We start from the raw sequence: 15,828 nt of genomic DNA, 5'->3' as shown, positions 1-15,828 counted from the left end.
AAAACAAACAAAAACAGCCTTTTAGCCTATCGCATAGTTAGGTGGTGCGGTTATAGATGAGGTCATTTGGTGTTGTCTGGGTTTTTTTTTCATGTCTGCCGGTAGTAAAGAGGATTACATGCAGGCTGATTGTGGATTAATTAAATGGCGATCATCATTAATTTCTTGATCTCTCTTCTATTTTTTAACATCTCATTTTACAATGTATTTATTTTTTTTTTATCCCTTTTCACTACAGTTCCTCTTTAAAGGGAACCTGAACTGAGTAAAATGATTTAAAATAAACACATGACGTAGCTGCAAATGAATATTACATACTTACCTCCCCATCAGTTCCTCTCCGAATCTCACCATTTTCTTCTTACAGTAAGCCCTTCCAGGTCTGACAATATTTTGTTAGAACTGAAATCTACCAGTTGCTGTCAGTTATATATCAGCAGCTGTCAGTTACAACTCATTGTGCAAGGTAATGTCCATGTTTCCCTATGGCTCAAGTGGGTGATGTTAGTTTAAGTGTGCTTACCAGGAAGCTTTTATGGGGTAACGGCCATTTTTAAAATGGAGGACAGAGAATTCCATTGATGACAGTGGACAAAAGGGACACAGGAGAGGAGAAAGAGATTGAGTAGACTACACGGGAGGTAAGTATGACCTGTGTATGGTTATTTTGACTTTTTATTATCAGTTCAGGTACTTCAGGTAGTTCAGGACTTTAAGTCTGAATACAGACCCAGATCTACAAAAAAAAATCTAGCACCTTTGCAATGAAAGTGTTCAACAGTTACCATTTCCACTTGCCTCCACACCATTTTTAATGATTGCCGCTTGTAGCAATTGGTCGCTAGGGTGACAGTTTGGGGACCTAATGATCTATAAATGCATTGTTCTGCCATTGCTTAGTGATGCATCTGTACAGCACTGGGGCCCCTGAACTGTTGCCATAACTGTTGCATCCCATCACTACAGACTCACATTCTGGGGATAATGGTCCACTGCATGTCCCGCTAGTAATAGAATATGTGACATGATTTTAATCTAAAACGGCCTAAGAATATCATTTTATGGGTTTTATAACTGTGGTATTTGTCATGTGAAAAATTTTCCCTCAAAATGGATGTTATAAGTAATGAAAAAGTTATTGCTGTTTCAATAGCAACACAGATGTAGTGTCAATATTGTCAAACTTCCATGGTAGAAACCTAGGTGTGCGAAGTGGTTAAACGTTGCTTTTGCTAAAGGTTCACTTACAAGCTTGACAATACTTTTAAAATGTGCTACTAAAAAAAATCACCTGTGCTATTTAGACATTATGCAAAGTGGAGAAAAGTATTGACATTCAGAACATCCAAAGAATCGGACCAATTGCTATGGGCAGGGTTACAGTTTTCTTCCCTCAGTTTCTCATGTGCAAGATTCTATCCCAGGTTTTACTCCAAATCCGTCTGATTTTTCTGTCCACAGGCAAATACAGAACCTCCCAAACTGAGCCGTGATGAGCAACGGGGTCGAGGAGCTCTACTTAATGACATCTGCAAAGGAGCAAGGCTAAAGAAGACAGCTGCAGTGAATGACAGAAGTGCACCTGTATTGGAAAGTATGTGTGACGCAGGAAGTATTGACAGACTGTTATATATGTTACGGCCAGAACCTGAAGTTTGGCTACTTCGCGGTGTGGCTGGCCACTTCGGGTTCTGGCCGGTCAATGTGCGAAGGGGCTGCGGCCAATGTCCGAAATGAGCCGAATCCTGACGGCTCCAGTCTTTCCCCGGCGCTGGCTCTGCCCTCTGCCTCCCTGCTATCTGCTTTCAGTCAGCCGGAGACACACGAGTAACCCCCCCTGCTTTCCTGCCTCTGCCTTCCTACAGCCGCGAACGACTCGGGGGGGGGGGGGGGGCGCATGTGTCCTCCGGCTGTCAGAAGCTTGTAGCAGGGAGGCAGGGGGCGGAGCCAGCACCGGGGAAAATGAACGGAGCAGACAGGATTCGGCTCATTTCAGACATTGGCCGCAGCGCTGCGGCCACTTCGCACATTGACCGGCCAGAACCCGAGGTGGCTAGCCACAACGGGAAGTGGCCAAACTTCGGGTTCTTGCCGTAACATATACAAACACAACCCATGTATATAAATATTGACTGGAATTAGCTAGTTTTGTGTGATACGCGGTATGGTTAGTTGTACACTATTGCTTTACATTAAGGAAAGTTACTTGAGTTGCAGATACAATGTCCGCTTAGTTTTTTTTCTTTGTAATTTTAGGGCTGTTAAACCAGCATCAATCACGGTGCTTCATTCCTTGCATAAGCGCTGTCCATTGGAATGAATGTACGCTGGATCCTGGATGCTACATGTAATATCCAGGATCCGCTAAGCGTGGTGCTTCCGTGTCCCCCTGCCAGGTCAAAATGCAATGCATTTACTGAACGACCGAAACCGATGTCAAACACTTCTCTGCACTCTGCAGAGAAGTGTTTTGCATTTCCTAAACGCGGCGATGCCAAAAGCCCGTGTGAATTGTGCCTTATTTACATGCGTTCTGCAGTGGTTAGACTAGATTTCATTACAGCTGTTCCTGGGAAAGTCAAGCTTAGCATATCATCCCATTTGGCGCTTTAAAATGGATCTGTAGTGAAATAAGTGCCCCTATAAGTACTCCTCGAGAGAGAGAGAGGGAAGCCACTGGATCCTGAAGAGGCTTCCCTCTTAATCCTCTTCAGCCCTGTTTCAGCGGTGGGTCCCCTGAAAGCCTGGCGGCAAGGGCTTGTTGGCGCTGCATGCAGGCGCACAAGCAGCTTTCGGCTCTGGCTCCAACGGAAATGGCTGAGCTCTGTTGGGTCTGTTCTACTGTGCAGGCGTAAGCCATTTGCGCAGTAGAGCAGACCCGATAGGGCTCGGCTCTTTCCGCTGGAGCCTAAGTGGAAAGATGCAAGTGCGTTATAGTGTTATTGTTATGGCTTGCTCAGGAGCGCCAGTGCTGGATTGCTTTGGCTGAGGAGTATGGGGGCAGCCCCATTCGTGTTTTTTTATTTATTTTTATTTATTTCTTCAAGTACAAGTTTTACTTTGTTTGTCCATAGCAGTGGTGCCCAACCTTCTTTTGCCCGAGGGCTGCACTTCATATTAGGATACATTTTTAGGGCCGGAATACATGCATACAAAATTTAAATATAACTCTTTTTAACATTTTTCTTGTAACAGTTAACATGGTGTTGGAAAAGGAAAGAAAACCAATTCAAGAATTGTACTCACCATTTGATGCCCATTTTCTGGGTTACCTGGGTGTGTGTGCAGAGGCTTTCCACTATTTTTCACTACGCTCAAATGTATGTGATGGGGGAAGCTCTTTTCTGTTTTTTCTTTACTGGGGGTAGTTGAGGCCAACTATTCATCAGAAGCCGGGGGGCTCCATTCGTTGCCACGGGTGAAGGTCAGCGTGTCTCAAAGTTTTTTTCAGCTTGACAAGCTGGTAGGGTGTGATGTCACACTGTCCTCTGAGATGAGAGGCCGGAGCAGTTGGCAATTCATCTGGGAAAGGAGAGCTGGAGCATGTGAGGAGAGCCAAAGCAAGAATTCGTGCTGAGGAGGATTGGCGATTGCGTCATAGGTTTCTCGTGTTCTTTGCAGTAGCGTTGTGATAATTGGACTCTTGCCCTCTCTTGGTTGCTGCAGGAACCTCCCTCCCAATAAGAATAAGGCTGATTCCTATTGTACGGTGGTTCCTGCAGCAACCAATGGATGAGGGTCTCTAACTATCACAGCGCTACTGCGGAGAACGTGACTATGCTGTGTAAACCTATGACATAGTATGACACAATCCCAGATCCTCCTCCTCAGGACACTTCCGCGGGCCACAAAAGTTGGTTTCACAGGCCGCAAATGGCCTGCGGGCCTTAGGTTGGGCACAGCTGGTTTATAGGCACAGATCTTCAAATACTATCTAACACCTTCGAAATTACAGTGTTCAAAAGTTACCATTTCCACTTTTCGCCATGACCGTTCCACCAGGATATCGCCCTGCTTATTCAAGGAGACTAGAAGCACAGAGTGCAATTTAAGTAACCCCTCCTACTCTCTAACTCCCCCCCCCCCCCCCCCCCCCCCCCCCCCCTCTTTTGCAATGCTTGCAGCGACCTAATGATAATGGCGCTGAAGCTGGTGTTTCCATTGAGGCTTCTGGCAGAAGTAATGTGCCGTGAATTTCTGGTAACTGGGGAGGCGGAACCCGAGGTCCTACGTGGAATGCCTGAAAATGAGCTGGCGTCCATAAAGGCAGCGTGGCTGAAGGCTACTGCTGTGCTCAGCATTTCACTCCGCTTTCCTTCGGCATAATGGACCAATGATCCTCCTCTCAAGGCAGGGTCCCAGCCATGCAAACCCTAGCAGACCTAGGAAGGTATTGGCTATTGGGTTACATGGGCACAACTTGACAGCACTGGAGCTCATGTCCTGCTCAGTTTACAATTGCTGGTGTACACAATTGTATCTGAATGCAGAGATTTTAATCACTTGTTCCTCCATTTTCGGATGAGTCATTGCTTCAAAATTTCAACTAAAGTCTTTAGCAATCGCAGATAGTACATTTTGTCTTGATGTATGTGGTGGTCCTTTAAGGTTTTCTGGGGTAACATCTATTAGCATAAACCAGTTTCGACCTAGTAGTACATAGCCAAGGGTAGTGCTGCCTCTTGGATTTAGCCCCAAAATACTGCTGGTTCTCCAAAAAAAAAAAAAAAAATTCTGTAACTGTGCTGCTGTTATCTCACTACTAAATTATTGTATGCTTGCAGAAGCAAAAGGTACAGGAGGAGTGGGCTCTGGAGGAGGAGCATTGCAGCCCAAAGGAGGCCTTTTCCAGGGAGGAGTTCCTAAATTACGAGCTGTGGGTGCCAAAGACAGTCCAGGTATGTATATATTGCATTATCCTGAATACACTTTAAGGAATCATCAGCCATAAAATGCTGCCCCCTAATATACTTACCCGGGCTTCCTCCAGCCCCTTGTAGCCGACCTGTCACACGCCGCATCTCCACTCGCAGTCGCCGGCCCGGGGTCCCCGCCGGTGCAGAGGCCGACCTCTAGTGCTCCGCTGTCGGTCAAGTCCATGTCCGCGGTGTACTGGGCAGCAGTTTTGCGCCTGCGCAGTACACCGCGCACAACATGGCCTAGATTGGCAGGCTCAGGTTTGCCTTCTGCACCAGCGGGGACCCCAGGTTGGCAGCTGCGAACGGAGATGCGGCGTGGGACATGTCTGCTGCAAGGGGCTGGACGAAGCCCCGGGTAAGTATATCAGGGGGCACATTTTATGGCTGAAGATTCCTTTAAAAAGGAAGCCAAAAACAAAACAAAACTGCAATCCAGATTTAGAATAGGTAGGTAGCCAGGTATAGGTGTCCCCAGTATAGGAAGTAATGTGTAAGTGCCCTCTGTATAGGTAGCCAAGCACAGGTGCCCCAGTATAGGAAGTTGGGTGTTAGTGCCCCCAGTATAGGTAGCCAGGTGTTGGTGCCCTCAGTATAGGTAGCCAGGTGTAGTTGGCCCCAATATAGGTTTCCAGCTATAGGTGCCCACAGTAGCATGTGCTAGCGGCAGCACACTTCTCAGCTCCCCGCTCTTTCTCACCTCTCGCTGCTCCATTTTGGCTTCTCTCCGTTCATAGTTAGAGCAGGGCTACAAAAAATTGCTGCCGATTTTCGCATTTGTGGACATCGGTGGATGTTTTCTTGTAGCCCTGCTCTAACTACATAAATTAAATGGTTGCATAGTTGTTTGGATTGAAAAATGACATACGTCCATAGAGTTTAACTAGAAAATAAAGTACACCACCAGCCTGCACCCTGACATATGCCTGTAACTACAGACGAAGTGGAGGGAAAGCAGAGAAGCGAGGAGGTAGACTGAGAGAGCGGTGACACATAAATGTGTCGCAGCACGCGGGTTGGGAAACAGCTTTTTTGCATAAGCAGCTTTTTTGTCTTGAGCAGATGCCCATTGCATTCGTATGAGAACTGTATGTCTATGCTATGTGTGAAGCCAAATTAATAGAAGTGACATGCCTGTCTTCCATGCAGTTTATAAGTCTTTACTTTTTAAGAAAACTTGAGCTGAAAATAAACTGGTGGTGATAATGATGCTAACATTTTTATAGCGTTTTTCTTCTGTTTGATACTTGTGAGCTGCTGCCACTAAGGGCATGTTCAATAGGCCTCCCTGCAGGGTTAGGGACTCTTGCCCAAGGACTCTTTGCTTGAATAGGTACTGGCTCAGCTTACTCCTGAAAATGTAGACAGCGAACAATAGACAGTGCTACATAGGACAGACTGCATTCAAATTACTACTAGCACGAAGTGTGCAAGAACCACTAGTAGATAAAGTACATACCCTGCATTCAAATGAGATGCACCTGACTACCACTGGAGGATGTTAGCCTGAAAATGACCTTTTTTTTTTTTTTTTTTTTATCTTATAGAATCCCAGTTTTTTTATTTTCTGCTTAACCAGTTCCCTACCCTGGGGTTTTCCCCCTAAAAAACCCAAGCAATTTTCTACATTTCACAGGTCTCCCATTCATGAGCCAATAACTTTAGCAGTACTTATCACAAATGATCTGTACCTTGTTTTGTTTTTTTGCCACCAATTAGGCTTTCTCTGGGTGGTACTTTTTGCTAAGTATTTTACTTTGAATGCATTTTAAAGGGAATAAGGAGAAATAAATAAAGGTGTATTTTTTTCCATTTTTTTTGCTTTCAACTTTACTAGCAATTACAAGCCGTATTCGCCAAAATAACAGTAATATACCCTCACGGCATACATATCTAAACTGCTAAGTCCATTTATTAGCTCCCACCCCCGTAGTTAGCAAGACGTGCCCCTTTATTACCCTCCACCCCCATAGATAGCCAGGTGTGCACATTTATCTCCCCCCCCCCCCATTATAGATTGCCAAATGTGCCCCTTATTAGCCCCTCCACCATAAAAATCCCAGATGTTTATTAGCCAGATTCGCCCCTTAGTCCCCCTACCCCCCATTGATGGCCAGGTTTGCCCCTTTTGTTCTTTTCCTCCAATAGGTAATCAGATGTACCCTCTATTCCACCTTCTCCCCCCCTCCCCCCATGGATAGCCAGGTGCCCCCCTTTATCCCCCCAGTATAGCCAGATGTGCCCCTTATCAGCCCCTCCCACAGTGTAAAAGCTATATATGTTCCCCCTTGACACCCCATAGATCGCCAGGTGTGCCGCTGTATTCTCCCCCCCTCCCCATAGATAATTAGATGTGCCCCTTTGTCATTGCCTATATATATATATATATATATATATATATATATATATATATATATATATATATATATATATATATATATATATATATATATATATATATATATATATATATATATATATATATATATATATATATATATATATATATATATATATATATATATATATATATATATATATATATATATATATATATCTCGCCAGGTGAGCGTCTTTGCCCCCATAGCTGAGTGTGCCCCTTTGCCCCCCTCCCCATAGATGGCCAGGTGTGTACTGGTCCTGCCCCCTCTCCCCCTTAGATATTCCCCAGATAGCCATTATGCCCCCCTCCCCTCACCTCCATGCTGCGATCGGGCAAGCAGCATGGAGGATTAGCATGTAAACAGCTCACCTTGCCTCGCTCCAGCGCGATCAGCCTCCCCTCCGTGCATCACCACTGCCTGTGTCATTATGCCGAACGGATCAGGTCCCGGCTTGATGGCGTCATCAAGCCGGGACCCGATCCGTTCGGCATTAAGACACAGGCAGCGGTGATGCACGGAGAGGAGGCTGATCGCGCTGGAGCGAGGCAAGGTGAGCTGTTTACATGCTAATCCTCCATGCTGCTTGCCCGATCGCAGCATGGAGGTGAGGGGAGGGGGGCATAATGGCTATCTGGGGAATATCTAAGGGGGAGAGGGGGCAGGACCAGTACACACCTGGCCATCTATGGATATATTCACACTGCAGCATTTGCAATTTTGATCAATCGCAAATGCGCTGCATGCAGCATTTCGGGGCGATTGCGCTGTGATTCTTGTTCTATTGAACGGAAATCACAAGCGCAAATCACGCTTAATCTCAAGATTTTAGCCGCAAAGCGATTGCGGAGCCGAACGCGATCGCAGGCTAGCACAGCTGCAAGCGCAGAGTGTGAACTAGAACGGTCATTTGCATACCTGAATGTTTAAAAGACAACAGTAACGAGAGGGATATGGAGACTGCCATATTTATTTCCTTTTAAACAATACCAGTTTCCTGGCTATCCTGCTGATCCTCTTCCTCTACTCCTTTCAGCCATAGACCCTGAATAAGCATGTAGCAGATCAGGTGTTTCTGACGAGATTAGCCATATGCTTGTTTCTGGTGTTGTTCAAATACTTGCAGCCAAATGGAACAGCATGGCTGCCAGGCAACTGGTATTGTTTAAAAGGAAATAAATATTGCAGCCTCCATATTATGCTCCCTACAGTTGTCCTTTAACCCTTTCAGTGAGAAAAAGGAACCCCGCTTAGTTATATGTGGGAATGGCCCTTCACTTACACGTTTATCTGTTCACGTCAGTTCAGGTACCCTTTAAAGCGGAACTATATTCAAAATTTCTCCTTTTCTCTAACAGATTAGTCACATCAACTTCTAGGAAAAGACTCCTGTGTAGAAATGCCTGAAAGGTTTAAAGAGGAACCATAACCAAGAATTGAACTTCATCCCAATCAGTAGCTGATATTGTGGTGAAAAGCCTCCCACAGTGTGATGTCAGCGCCTCACAGCTCTGAGGTCCTAACATCATACTGTGGGAGCCTTGTTGCATTGTGGGAAGTAACAGCTCTTTCCAACTGCCCAAAAAGCAAGCGACATCTTCTTCCACTGACATCACCTGCCAGCAGTAAAAATTTCACCATGTGATAAATGTCAGCATGTAAATCAGGGAGAGGAAAGATTTTACAATGGGCAAACACTGACTAAATCATTTATACAAAATTTATTGTAAAAAAATTAAGCACTTTTTATATTACATTATTTTCACTGGCATTCCTCTTTAATAGACTTGTGTCAATGCAGCATTGAGCTCCCAGGTTGTCCTTTGATCATGAATTGCAGGATACGAAAATAAATATAGCTGAGATTACCCATGCTAGCTCTCTGCAGCCTTTGGAACTACTTGCAGCCCAGAGTCCAAGCTTGTGCCAGTGTAGTATGGATGTGCTCCTCTTGGGAAGCACTCGGGATGCGAGTACTGAAGGCTGTATGAGAAGTACTAAAGAGCTATTCAGCTGAGCAGGTTGAATAGCTTCCTCCAGGGACAGCATGGGAGTGACATGCTAACTGAATGTAGGAAGTTCGAAAATAGAGTAATGTACCTGTCAAATCTGTTTTTGAGACAGATGGTGATTTTACTATGTTTCAGATGGTCCCACTGGTCGGTCTCCTCTTCAGGGTTCTTCCACACGATCAGCTGCTCCACGTCCTCCAGTCACGGGAGGTAGACCGCAGGATGACTCAGACAGCGGCAGCAATCGCTCTTCCCCTCCAGAAGTTGGACGAGCGCACAGACCATCCCTGCCTGATCTCACTCGGCCCCCCAGTACAAGCAGTCCTGTTATGAAGCACAGTTCCTCCGCACCTCCCCCACCTCCACCAGGCAGACGTCAAACAGCTGCTGCTTCTCCTTCCTCGCAGAATGCCAAACCATACAACAGAGAGAAGCCTCTACCACCAACCCCAGGACACCGTGCCCCTGCTGCCCCGCCAGTCAAGCCTCCTCCCTCTCCTATCAACATGAGGACGCCCTCTAATCATGCTCCCCCACCGCCACCTTATAGACAGCCACCTCCATCTGTTAATGGACCACCCAGTCCAATAAATGAATTGGCACCAGAATTACCACAGAGGCACAACTCACTCCATCGCAGGCAGGCTGGACCAGTGCGAACTATGGCTCCCCCTCCTCCTCCTTCAGCCAACCTTTCCCCTGGTGGAAATAGACCACCACCACCAGCTAGAGATCCCCCAGCAAGAGTAAGAGAAGCAGGTAAGGCTTTTTGAGCACTATACAAAAATGTTACTCTTTTAGTTGTTAATTACAGAAATCGACAAATTGAAGCAGTGGGTCCCACCCACCTGGCTTTTGGAACAAACCACATTCATGCCAGATGCATTTTCTTCCATTTTTCTAAGTTCTAATTAAATTGTATTCATAAAGAATCAGTATGTTACTTAGTGCTCCACAATAGTTGATTGCAACTATGTTAGATCACTTGTAGCATCATTATTAGTTCTATTTTTTATACTTTATATGCAATAACATTTCTTGAAAGGTTATGATCTTTCTTTATCAGATGGTCACAAAAATAAAGCTGCTTACCACCTAATGAAATGGTTTTTTTTTTTTTTTTTTTTTTAAATAATCCTAAAACAGAGCTGACTAGCTAAAGTATACTGAACACCTGGTTGCTCCTATATAGGTGGCAACTAATTGTCCAATTTTTATTGAAGAATCATTCGAACAATTAGAAAATTTTGACAAGTTTGGTAACATCAGTGGAGTTTTTCTGCCAATCGACTGTAAACTATTCTTAAAGGGATCATTCGGCAATTTTGTTGATTGGAATTTTTTTTTTAATTGGATCTGATGGATAGAAAGTACAGATTTGTTTGATGGTGAAAACAATGTATTATGACATGTTAGTTCTGATTAATTGCTCAAACGATTGTTCAATAAAAAGTGGACCGTTAGTGGCCACCTTTAGGGTAGCACTGTCATTAAATGAACCTCCCCAAAGGGAGGTTCACAAACTATGGGGGCTTTTCGGCAGCAAGCAAGCAATAACTTACCTGCAGGGGGCTACTCTTTAGCCTTCCCTGTCTATATGGAAGTGGAATATACCTGCAATGATATGTGTCCCAGTGACTGCAATGCATACTGGAAGATGCAGTTCTTTGATGTGGTTACATCTTCTGGCCATGCGATGTAATCACATCAATGGGAACTACATCTCCCGGCATGCATCGTTGATACCCAGCATGTATTGCAGCTGCCGTGGAACACAGTATTGTTGTTATGGATTTATAAAACACCAACATATTCCATGGCACTGTGCAAAGTAAGAAACAAACATGGGGGACATAATAATACAGACAATAGTACACATCAATATACAGAATTGGTGATTGCAGTAACAAAAGTAATGAATAAAATGTATAACAAATTCCAAGATACTAAAGGGTGAGAGAGCCCTTCCCTTGCAAATATACAGGTATAGGAAGTAGAGGGTGTGTTACCAATGATATCTAAGGACCTTCCAAGGGAGACAAAAAACTGAAACAGGAACATGAGGAGCCCATGATAGTGTAGCACGTCGAAGGTATGGGATACTCGACAACAGTATGCAGAATACTCACAAGAATAGGTTGCAAGACTGGCAACCACAGTGTAATGGCTGGTGAGGAAAGTCCGTCCTCACTCGGGTTCCTTAGTCTTCAGGAATGTAGGTCGCTCTCAAGGAAAAGAAAAAAGGGTGTGTAAGGGTTCCAGGGAATTAACAACCACGGCCAACACCACAAGTTGAGTGGGTTGGTGTGGGTAATTACAGGGAGGGAGGAGGCGCCTCAAGATGTGATGCGATGTGTGGAATGGCTGTCAGCTGGATAAAACATAAATAGGCATACCTCTAAAAGAAGGGAGTAGCCCAAATAAATTAATACAATTTTTATTTGAAACCAGACACTTGAATGATAACTCGTTTCGCGGATTGCAGTCACCTTCAAAATGCATTATCATTCAAGTGTCTGGTTTCTAATAAAAAAAGATTTATTTGGGCTACCCCTTTCTTTTAAAGGTAAGCCTATTTGTTTATTCTATCCAGCTGACATTATCCCTTCTACACATCACATCTTGGGGCGCCATAGTAATACCATGACTATGAGAATCTCTACTTTTAAGGTAGGAAAACACTTACTATAAATCAATTCATAATTGCTGTATGCTAGCTAGATTGCATAACCACGGGCGCCTCCAAACCACCTTCTGCTGTATCGCTACCCCCATCTTGGGGTGTACACCTTTGGATGACATCCAGGGGTACAAACCTTTTGCCTTGGAGCTGTGACCAATAAAGGCCGAGTGGGGATGGTCCTTCTCCACCTGCTTTATCAGTGGTTGCCTTTTAGCAACCTATCTTTGTGGGTATAATACTTATCACTCATAGACGCTACCAGTTATCTGGCGATATTATACCAGATTGGGCTCCCGGTCTCCCTGTGTTTTTTGTTTTTCTATTAGCTTGGCTAGAATGGTTCAAATGCCCTTTACTCTGGATGTCATCTTTTCAAATGAGGTATTAGGATGTTCTTCTCTCAACCATGATTGTCCTCCCATTCCTCATGTATCCACGTTCACCGCAGTAGATAACTCTCTGAATCTGTCCGTCACCTTCTCATATAAACATTTCAGATGCTGAAATGTACGGTTTAGTGTCAGATGCAGGTAATGTTATTTTCAGAAATTGCAGAAAGCAAGATGGAAGCCCCAATGACATGGAGACAACAATTTTCCAGTGCTCAGTCTACCTGACCAATGGTTGACAAGTGGAGCAGGGCTGTGGTTTGGCAGGTAGTGCTCAGACTACAGACTTTGAGCTGATGAACCCAAAACTCCTCAAAGATGCATTGCCTTGTTATGGGATAGAAAATGTAACTAGGCAGTAGGAATTTTGGATCTTCTCAACCTACTATATACAGGCAATGATGTATCTAACCACTGTTAAGATTACGGTGCAAAGTTAATTTGTGACCTGTATTTAATTAAATCAATAATTTTTATGCTTTGTTAAGATTTTATTTTTTTTTCTTTTTGCTATCTTCCGATCTTCAGCCCCTCCTCCACCACCTCCAGCTTCACGAAATGGTGGACGTGAAGCCCCACCCCCTCCACCTCCTCCCTACAGAATGCATGGTGGAAGTGAAACTACTCAGAACCGGGCCAAGGCTCCTCCACCTCCCTCCAGAACGCCTTCTGGGCCTCCGCCTCCCCCACCCCCTGTCAGGAATGGACACCGTGACTCTATTCCTTTCGGTAGATCATTTGCTGGTAAGTTTATGTACAGTGGGTCTGTCAATACCAAACTGAAGCTTCTTGATTCATAGCACTTTACTAATACAATAATAGAATGTGGTACAAATATTCTATACATGCATAGTCTTATTTAACCCATTGTCTTCGAACTTTAGATATTTAGTTGACTGACTAGGGGGCAGTTATTTGCAAATAAATGTTCCTGTTTTAGTTGATGGATTTTTTTTTTCTTGAGAATGAAACCGATTGAACACAAACCTACCTGAATCTGCAGTGAAAATTGTTTTATAACCTTGGGAACACTACTAATACGGTGTTTGACCCCCTTTTGCCTTCAGAACTGCCTTAATTCTATGTGGCATTGATTCAACAAGGTGCTGAAAGCATTCTTTAGAAATGTTGGTCCATATTGATAGGATAGCATCTTGAAGTTGGTGGAGATTTATGGGATGCAGATCCAAGGCACGAAGCTCCTGTTCCATTACATCCCAAAGATGCTCTATTGGATTGAGATCTGGTGACTGTGGGGGCTATTTTAGTACAGTGAACTGTTTGTCATGTTCAAGAATCTAATTTGAAATTATTTGAGCTTTGTGACATGGTGCATTATCCTACTGGGAGTAGCCATCAGAGGATGGGTACATGGTGGTCATGAAGGGATGGACATGGTCAGAAACAATGCTCAGGTAGCCGTGGCATTTAAACAATGCCCAATTGGCACAAAGGGCCTAAAGTGTGCCAAGAAAACATCCCACACCATTACACCACCACCAGCCTGCACAGTGGTAAGGCATGATGGATCCATAGTCTCATTCTGTTTACGCCAAATTCTGCCTTTATCGAGACTCCTCAAACCAGGCAACATTTTTCCAGTCTTCAATTGTCCAATTTTGGTGAGCTCATGCAAATTGTAGCCTTTTTTTCCTATTTGTAGTGGAGATGAGTGGTACTCGGTGGGGTCTTCTACTGTTGTAGCCCATCTGTCTAAAGGTTGTGTGTGTTGTGGCTTCACAAATGCTTTGCTGCATACCTCGGTTATAACGAGTGGTTATTTCAGTCAACGTTGGCATTTTAGCCCACAGGACTGCCGCATACTGGATGTTTTTTTTTTCCCTTTTCACACCATTCTTTGTAAACCCTAAAAATGGTTGTGCATGAAAATCCCAGTAACTGAGCAGATTGTGAAATACTGAGACCGGCTCATCTGGCACCAACAACCATAAAACCTGGTATAAAACCCTGACATAATCAATGAACATGTTTTCCTGCTTTTTATATGCCATACGGTTATCATATTTGTATTTGTGCAGAAGTAGTAGTATTCATTTACAAATTACAGGTTCCCAAAAGTACAATTTTTTGCTTTGAGAGCTGACTTTGCATTTTATTCATAACTGGTTTTATTCATTATGTATTGAAGGCAGAAATGCTTTGAGTGTCTGTCTTTGTCCAGGAGCTTCTGCACAACCAGAGAATGTCACATTCTCCTCACTTGATACAATTAAGTAAACCCAAGTTAACATTATCTAAACTTTGGATGTGTCCAGATTTCTCTGCACTGAACTTTCAAGTCTTTTGTGTAACCATTTGAATGCTGTTCTAGTAAAAAAAAATGCTGGTAGTATATAATATGCTGTAAATAATTTTTTAGAGCAAAGAAGAAATGCTGGGTTTCGTTACGCTTTAAGAGGACTGCCCAGCTAGTCAGCAGCGCACAGTTTTAAAGTCCTTTGAACAGTTGCTGAAATCCTATATCGGGCAAGAATGGGATGGTTATTCACTCTAATATAGGGTTAGAATCAATGCATTCTTTTGTAATTTACAACTCTATTTCCAGAATGGTTAGGGCATTCTGAAATGTAAACCAATATTATGCACTATTTAGGGGCATATGAGGTACATGTATGCATATAGACATAATTACAGTTGTGCTCATAACTTTACATACCTTGGCAGAATTTGCTTAACCATTTTTCATGGAATATGAATAAAACAAACTTTTTCATTCACAGTTAGTGGTTGGGTGAAGCCAGTTATTGTCAAACAATGGTTTACACTTTTTTTTTTTTTTTTTTTTTTTTTTTTTTTTTTTTAAATCTACACAAACTACCTAAATGACCCTGATCAAAAGTTTACATACCCTTGTGATTCGTCCTAATAGCAACCCACACAACTTGACACAAATGTGTTATAATGGCAATTAAAGGTAACCATCTTCACCTGTGATCTGTTTGCTTGATAGATGTGTATAAAAGGTCAATGGGTTTATTGACTCTCTTGTCAGACCCTTTCATCCCTTGGTGCACTGATGTTTTTTGGATTCTAAGGCCTCTTTCAGTGAAACTGCTGTGTAAAACACGCACACTCATTCTCTCACTCCTGTGTGGAAACCGTGATAAAGATCTGCTGTACCATTGTACAGCGATGTTGCCCCTTAATTTGCTGCCTGAATTACCACGAGAAAAACAGAATCTCGTAATTCAAGCAGTAAACTCCAGGGGCAGCAGTGCTGTACACTGGTACAACAAGACAATCTTTCTCACACTTTCTCTCCTGCTGCTGCTGACTCGCAGGACTAGACAGCTATGAGTGTGCGCATCTGGCCCTTCATTATTCCCTGCTCTAATCTCCATGTGCTAGCATGATAGGAGGGCAGTGAGTAGGAGAGTCATGACAGCCTGGCACTCGCCAAAATTAGTCTGGTGGAGTGCATGGCTG

General features: G+C 43.7%; 1 protein-coding gene across 5 annotated transcripts in view; it reads left to right on the top strand.

Moving 5' to 3' along the window:
- The window catches only part of WIPF2 (WAS/WASL interacting protein family member 2), a 79,179-nt gene that overhangs the window by 52,336 nt on the left and 11,015 nt on the right, over positions 1 to 15,828 (top strand). For all 5 annotated transcript variants that reach the window (XM_068262984.1, XM_068262986.1, XM_068262983.1 and 2 more), the window contains 4 exons: positions 1,462 to 1,594; positions 4,785 to 4,898; positions 9,445 to 10,068; positions 12,910 to 13,125. In XM_068262984.1, coding sequence (XP_068119085.1) covers positions 1,462 to 1,594; positions 4,785 to 4,898; positions 9,445 to 10,068; positions 12,910 to 13,125 — 1,087 coding nt within the window. The remainder of the gene's footprint in view (positions 1 to 1,461; positions 1,595 to 4,784; positions 4,899 to 9,444; positions 10,069 to 12,909; positions 13,126 to 15,828) is intronic.

The sequence above is a fragment of the Hyperolius riggenbachi genome, chromosome 12 (assembly GCF_040937935.1).
Source record: "Hyperolius riggenbachi isolate aHypRig1 chromosome 12, aHypRig1.pri, whole genome shotgun sequence".
Classification (NCBI taxonomy): Eukaryota; Metazoa; Chordata; class Amphibia; order Anura; family Hyperoliidae; genus Hyperolius; species Hyperolius riggenbachi.
Note: the sequence above shows the minus strand (reverse complement) of the source record. Positions and strands in the feature narration are given on the sequence as shown.